A 7,812-nucleotide genomic window follows, 5' to 3' on the forward strand; every position below is an offset into this window, starting at 1 on the left:
CCTAAACGGTTTAAAGTTTAGAGTTTGGGGTATAAAGTTTTGGATTTTAAATTTTTTTGGGGTAAATGGATACCCCGATGAACTTTTATTAAAATAATAAAAGAATATGAGTTGCAAAATAGCTGCTTTTAGCGCACCTAAAAGCCAAGCAAAAGAGAAACAAGACTAAACAAGGCAACCAACCAACTAGAGAACAACAACTTAAATTAAATTCCAAGCGATATGAAGTTGTCGAACTTGACGCAATTCCTTAAAACAAACCAACATCAGCTTTAAGCGAACAGTAGCAACCAAATCCCCAAAAAGGCTATCCGTAGACGTTGATTTCCTTTTGAACAATATGTTATTCCTTTCACGCCAAATAAAATAAACCGCTACAGCAAACATAAGTTTAGCCACAAGGGCCGACGCACTATGCTGAGGTAACAAGTTGATTGATGCAGTTATATCAGACCAATCATAGGTACTAGTAATGCCAGAAATAGATCGACATACTTTGTCCCAAAAATCACGTGAGAAGCTACAATCAAAAAATAAGTGAGCATACGAATCAGGGCAATTCCCACAAAGCGAACAGACCAAAACTTGTCCCTGCCTAACTTCCCAAGATTTAAGTTTATCTTGAGTCTTCAACTTCTGGCCCATAAGTAACTATAGAAGAAATGCATGACGCGGAATACTTTGAAAGAACCAGACCACACATACAAATGCATATATTTATGTAATTTGAGAGAAAAATGAAGATAAGATGTTATTTGTGGTGAAAATAAGTGAATATTTTAGTATATATAGAACAATAGCATTAGATTTAATTTTTCTTCTTTTTAGTTTGAATATATACCAACGTTCATATTCTCGAAACAAGTCAAAATCGAACATATAGCACTCAGCCTCGTGTTTTTGAACATGGGAATCCAACCAACGCCTCATCCCACGGATATACCCATGCATTGTTACTTGATTTTGGGGTGTGGATTTGGTATTGGGATCTCACAGCGTGGCTTTTACACTGTAACGTATGGCCTAAAGAGCCTCCATATATATATATATATATATATATATATATATATATATATATATATATATATATATATATATATATATATATATAACACCCCATTTTCCCGTGCGTGTTTAAAGGTACAACCTTAACTATTAGCACGCTTAAAACTTGTTCGTTATGTGATTAAATGAGCTACAGTTTTAGTTGTCGTATAAGTGTATATGTGTGTATATATATATATATATATATATATATATATATATATATATATATATATATATATATATATATATATTTGAATGCGTGCGTGTACGTGTTTATGTATGTGTCGCGATGGTGTTGAGTCGTGTGAGACTTAAGGGCGAAGCTTAGATGTGCATAGGAATAGTGAACGAGTTGTGCTAGTTGTATGAACCTTCGTTTTATGATTTGTTGTCGAAGTGACCAGGAACAGGCCAATGCCGCGCCGCGAGGAATGGGGCCGCGACGTGACAAACAAAGTAAATCCAGATCAGAACTTGAGTTAAGAAGGTTCATTTTTCCTTCTTTATGTCGCACCACGACAAAGGAGCCGCGCCGCGGCGTCTCTGCAGTTCTGACTCCGAATTCTGCTCAAATTAAATAGGGTTTAGGGGCAATTTGGTCTTTTTACGTGTAGATCTGTTTGGAGCTTTTAATATCAACCACTTGTTCTCCATTTCTTATTTCTTTTTCATTTTTTTTTCACATTTTCCTCTCAAATCCTAAAACCCACTTAGATTAAACTCAAGATTTGAAGGTGAAATTTTGTGAATCAATCCTAGAAGCAAGAATTAAAGTTGCTCGCCTTGTTATTAGCTACAAGAGGATAGTTTTGGTAAGTCTCAACTCTAAGTTTTGAGTTTCATTTAGTTTAAGCTAGGGTTTGGTTCATATGGAACTTGTGTGACCCATTTGAGGGTTAAATGGGTGGATTTTGGGTTGGATTGTTGAAAGGAAACCCTAAGTAGCTATTATCTAGGGTTTGGTCTTGTGATTTGAGGTTGTAAGTGCTAAATGATGTTGTTAGTCATTAATGCACTTTTAAAAGGATGAAAGAGTTGTTATTGTGTAAGTTTGACTTGATTTGTGAGTCAAAGAGTCAAAAGAGCACTAGTTGACATAATCGGGTGAAATGGTTATGAAATATACCAAGTTTATGTTAGTTGATGTTATTAAACCCTAATCACTAGCTTTTAGTGATTTATGACGAGGCATGACCATTAATGGGCGATTTTGGTGTATTTGAGTCATTTAATGCAAACGGGTCATTAAATGCTCAAGGGTTAGTGGTTGGCATTTAATTCAACTAGATTGTATGTTAATAAATGCATAATGTAATAGGTACGTTACATTGAAGGGTTGCAAGCTCGGTTAGCTTTCACAATGGACTTGAGGTGAGTGGAATATCTATATATGAATGTATATGATTTATGTGCCGTATTGATGGTGTCACGTAGCCGTTTTGTGACCATAGTTGCGAGACGTAGCCATTTTTGTCTACGTATGTTATTTATGCACATAGCCGTGTTTGTGCATATAGTGGCGAGTAATAGCCGTGTTTTACTCCCACGTTGTTATCCGTGTTATTTGTGCACATAGCCGTGTTTGTGTACAAGATTGTGAGTAATAGCCGTGTTTTACTCACATGTTGATCAAGTGATGCCATAGCCGTTTTTGGGAACACTTGGGGGTGATGCCATAGCCGTTTTTGGGAACACTTGGGGGTGATGCCATAGCCGTTTTTGGAACACCTCGGGGGTTAGTATACCATAGCCGGGTTTGGGAGCTAACGATTGTTATGAACATCGATGACTTGTTTCGCAAAGTCATTCCCCTTGCGAAGGATTTTGGTTAACCATGGTTTATAGTTGGTGATGCTAGCATTTGATTTATGATTATGATATTTATGTTATTAATGTGGCTAGTTGTACGGTTTGACGATACTAGCTTATTTATCGAGATGTTATGCGATTGTGTGCATTATATGATATCGTGGATGCGTGTGGGTAAGTCTTATATGCATGTATATATTTATTCTACTCACTAAGCTTTGCTTACCCTTCTCATTGTTTATCTTTTTAGATGCAGGCGCAGACAAGGGCAAGGGGGTCGTTGGGCACTAGGTGTCCCTTGTTGTTGTTATGTTGGAGCTTTTGGAAGTTGGCCTAGTTTTGGGTAGTTTAGTCCCAAACCATGCTCGGAACGTCATTTGGTTTATAAACTATCATTTGTAATGGGTCAAACTTGTACTAAACTTTATTCGTGGCCCTCGTGCCTATTGTAAACAATTAATTGTTGTGCGTTTTAAATAGAACTCATGAAATGGGTTACATATTTAATTGGCGTGTAATTGTGTTGTATAAAAAAAAAATTTATCGTATAGATTACGGGTTGGGTTGTTACAAGTGGTATCAGAGCATGGTCTAAGGGATTTAGGTGACTTGAGATAGGCGCCGAGACTTAGAATTTTATGTTATTGAATTATATGCGGGACTTGTAGGATTACGGGTCAGTGCGGAGTTTGATTAGTTCTTTGATGCATAAGTGGACAACTATGCTATGTTATGATGTTACAAATCGTGTGTTATTGTTTTGAACATCGAGCAAGATGGTTGTGATACGTCTGAGCATGGCACGGCATGTGAGCGTAATAGGGAGTCGCGACCACTATTACGGTTACAAGTCAAGTCAAGCAAGGATGTGCGACAAGTATCGAGCTAGATGTGGTGTGTGCGCGGTCATATGCATAGGTATATATGTATATTAAATTGTTGGTGATGTCTAATCCATTTTTAATCTTTAGAATGAAGACGAGAAACGGAACGAATACGAATGGCAATGGTGGTCCCTCTCATGTAGAGGAAGATGAGATGACTACCAAGATTGAGACCGCTTTAGAAAACTATGTTTCGGTTTTCTCACGAAGGGTTAAACAAATATTCGAAGAGTCGGTTTCGGAACAAATTGTCGATATGATTCAAGAACGAATGACCAATGCCGTCAAAGAAGAAGTTGAAAGGAGGTTTCCTAGACCTCAAAATGTGGGCGAATTGGAGTTTAGCTATAAGAACTTCTTGGCGACTAAGCCTCCTCACTTTCACGGGGATCCCGACCCCATGAAAAGTGCGGCTTGGATTTCCGATTTTGAAGGTTGTTTTTGCACTACCGAGTGCCCACCCGAGAAAAAAACGAGGCTTGCTACTAGTTTGTTAAGGGGCCATGCTAAAGATTGGCTCGATGGTAAGATTGATATGGTGGGTGATGCGGCTTTTGTAGGTTTATCATGGGCGGAGTTCAAGAAAGAGTTTTTCCTTGAATATCGTACGCAAGCGGATCTTTCCAAATTGCGAAATGAGTTAAGGAACATGCGTCAAGGGTCTTTGGACCTAAACACTCTCAAAACCAACTTTCTCTCCAAGGCACGTTTTTGCCCCGAGTATGCGGGAAATGATCAAATGCTAATGGAAGACTTTCATGCAACCCTTAGAGATGATTTAAAGGGTAAAATTAGTATCGGTCAAGTTGAAACTTTCGCTAAGCTTTTGGCGGTGGCAAAAGCGTTTGAAGCACAAGCTCCGAGTCCAATTCTGGTTAGTTATGGGTCGAGTAAAAGAAAATTTGGAGCGCCTAGTTACTCCAACAAGAAGAGCAAGGGTGTGTCCGAAAGCGTCGGAAGTATGAAGAAGGGTGGTTCGAATACTTTTATGCCTACTTGTTATAGTTGTGGGAAGCCGGGTCATTACGCTCGTGATTGTTTGACCAAGACGGTCACGTGCTTTAATTGTCAAAAGACGGGGCACCGGAAGGCGGAATGTCCCGAATTATCAAACGACCAAGTAAAGAGGCTAGAGAAGGCAGCGTGGTCGGCTAGGGGGCGTAACTACTTGATGACGAATGATGAAGCCAAACAATCCAACGAAGTCTTCTCAGGTACTTTCATGGTTAACTCTAATCCGGCAAGGATTCTATTTGATAGCGGTGCAAATTTATCGTTTGTGTCACCAAAATTTGTGCCTAAACTTAATAAACTTAATAAACCGTTAGCTAAGTTAAGTCGTCCGGTAGAAGTCGAAATAGCGGATGGCAAGGCAGTTCTAGTAGTTAATGTGTGTAAAGATTGAGTTACCGGGTGTTCCGGCGGAAAGACAAGTTGAATTTCGCATTGAGTTGGTTCCGGGAGCTACTCCCATTGCTAAAACTCCGTATCGTTTAGCACCGACGAAAATGCAGGAATTATTAAATCAAACCCAGGAGTAACTTGAGAAGGGTTTTATTCGACCGAGTGCTTCGCCATGGGGTGCTCCGGTCTTGTTCGTGAAGAAGAAAGATGGTAGTATGCGTATGTGCATCGACTATCGGGAGTTAAATAAAGTGACGATCAAAAATCGTTATCCGTTGCATAGGACGCTATCATCAAATGCGGGTCCGTGAGGAAGATATCGAGAAAACGGCCTTTCGTACTCGTTATGGGCATTTTGAATTTGTAGTTATGCCTTTTGGTCTTACGAATGCACCGGCGGCATTCATGGATCTTATGAACCGAGTGTGCCAACCTATGTTGGACAAGTCAGTGATTGTGTTCATTGACGATATTCTTGTATATTCTAGGAGTATGAAGGAACATGAACACCATTTGCGTGAAGTGTTGAAGACGTTGAGAAAAGAGAAGTTGTATGCTAAATTCTCGAAATGTGAATTTTGGCTAAGGGAGGTTCAATTCCTTGGCCATATTGTGAACAAGGATGGTATTCAAGTAGATCCGGGGAAGATAGAAACGGTGAAGAGTTGGGGACAACCGACTACGCCTACGGAAATTCGAAGTTTTCTCGGATTGGCCGGTTATTATTGTAACAACCCAACATTGATTTACCAAAAACACGACACAAAAAAAAAATTCTGTGACTGCCCATCTGGACGGCGTCCAGAAATCGGGACGGCGTCCAGCCTTTACAACTGGGACGGCGTCCAAGGATTTGGGACGGCGTCCCAATGAACTAAAAAGTACTGATCAGTTTTTGTTTACACGCGAGCGAAAAACTCGCTCCCCGACACTTTTCAACGAAACCATTTTCACAATATGAGATATTAAGTAAAACTAAGATATTGCCACCATAAAAACAAGTTTTACAACCCCGGGCTCACAATGACCCGTTTTACAAATAAAGTAGCAGTTTCGACCCATTTATCTCTTTAGACGGATTAGAACTCTACAACCCAACCCGATACCAAGAGCATAATCCCGGGGACTACCAAAACCCCCATCCGCGTCCAATTATCCGAAAGTTACCCCATCAAGCCCAACCGCTCCTGCACGTCTAGTCTAACAACTAGCTAGCATCAATAACACAATACCTGTAAAAAGGTAAACAACGAGAGGGGTAAGCCGAGGCTTAGTGAATGCAATAATTATACACATACATATATAATATACCTACTTGCAAACACTTACTCACATACCGCAAACATGCTAGCAACACAATTAGCTTATCATCACAATTACAAGCTATAACCTCCAATAATCAAGCTAGCATAACAAAAGCATATATAATATGAACAAATATAATATGCTTACGCTACAACACAAATAAACATTGTTAACCAATAGTACAAGGGAACGGCGCTCGCGAAAACGCCATCGGTGTTCATAACATCCGTTAGGGCACTTAACACCTCGCACCACTAACCCCTAGGGTGGCACCTTAACACCTCGGCACATCACCCCGAGTGGCATCTTAACACCTCGATGCTTCACTCATTATTTTACGGAGTGGTGTCTTAACACCTCGACACTACACTCCTAGGTGGCATCTTAACACCTCGATGCTACACCCGAGTGGCATCTTAACACCTCGATGCTACACTCTTCACGTGAAACATGGTGTCTTAGCACCTCGACACTACACATTTTACGCTACAACAAATAGATACATTATATACCTACACATATAATTATTCCACTCACCTTATCACGTCGGTGGTGATTTAGCACTTCTGTATGCTTCGAGCAAGGTACCTAATACATAAGTACACATTTAATACACAACTTGTGGAATTAACCACAATACTCACTCACACCCAAAACCGCCCATAAAATGGCCAAGACTCATCTTTAATTACTAAAACTAGTGATGTAAGTCTACTAACACCAATTAGCACAAACTTAGGGTGTTTCATACCCATTTCACCCAATTAGGTCAACCTTAACTCATTTGACCCATTTCAACACTTATACATACCATTTTAGCCAAACATGACCCATTTACAATTCTTCCATCATTTACAAGTGTATTAATGACTAATCAACACAATTTAACACTTACAACTTCAATTCACATGGCCAAACCCTAGATCATAGCTATTAGGGTTTTCCTTATCTCAACATAACCCAAATTCACCCATTTTACCCCCAAATGGGTCTTACAAGTTCCAACACTCCTAAAATCACTAATACTAGTGATTATACCCCACTTACAAACCTTAAACATGCTTAAATCATTAACCAACCCAAAACCCGCAAAATATCAAAATAGTGGGTTTCCATAAACCCTCTTCATCATCTAAAAGGGTTTTACAAATAACAAGCTCAAACCCTAAATGTACACAAGAATCTTAACAATGAAATTCGGAGTTGAGACTTACCAATACTACCAAAATGTAGCCGTGAACGAAAGGAACAACTTTAACTCTCGAGCTTTGACCCGAAACGCTCATCTTCTTCACCAAACCAAGCTTTCTCACTCTAAATTAACCCTCTCTCTCTAAAATAAGATGAGAGTGTTTTGTGTGGG

General features: G+C 39.5%; 1 protein-coding gene across 1 annotated transcript; it reads right to left on the minus strand.

Moving 5' to 3' along the window:
• Positions 1-201: 201 nt before the first annotated feature.
• On the minus strand, positions 202-645 carry LOC139854168 (uncharacterized). Its single transcript, XM_071843489.1, has one exon. The coding sequence runs from the start codon at positions 643-645 to the stop codon at positions 202-204; it is 444 nt and encodes a 147-aa protein (XP_071699590.1).
• Between the last annotated feature and the right edge of the window lie 7,167 nt (positions 646-7,812).

Source organism: Rutidosis leptorrhynchoides, chromosome 6 (assembly GCF_046630445.1).
Source record: "Rutidosis leptorrhynchoides isolate AG116_Rl617_1_P2 chromosome 6, CSIRO_AGI_Rlap_v1, whole genome shotgun sequence".
Taxonomy (NCBI): domain Eukaryota; kingdom Viridiplantae; phylum Streptophyta; class Magnoliopsida; order Asterales; family Asteraceae; genus Rutidosis; species Rutidosis leptorrhynchoides.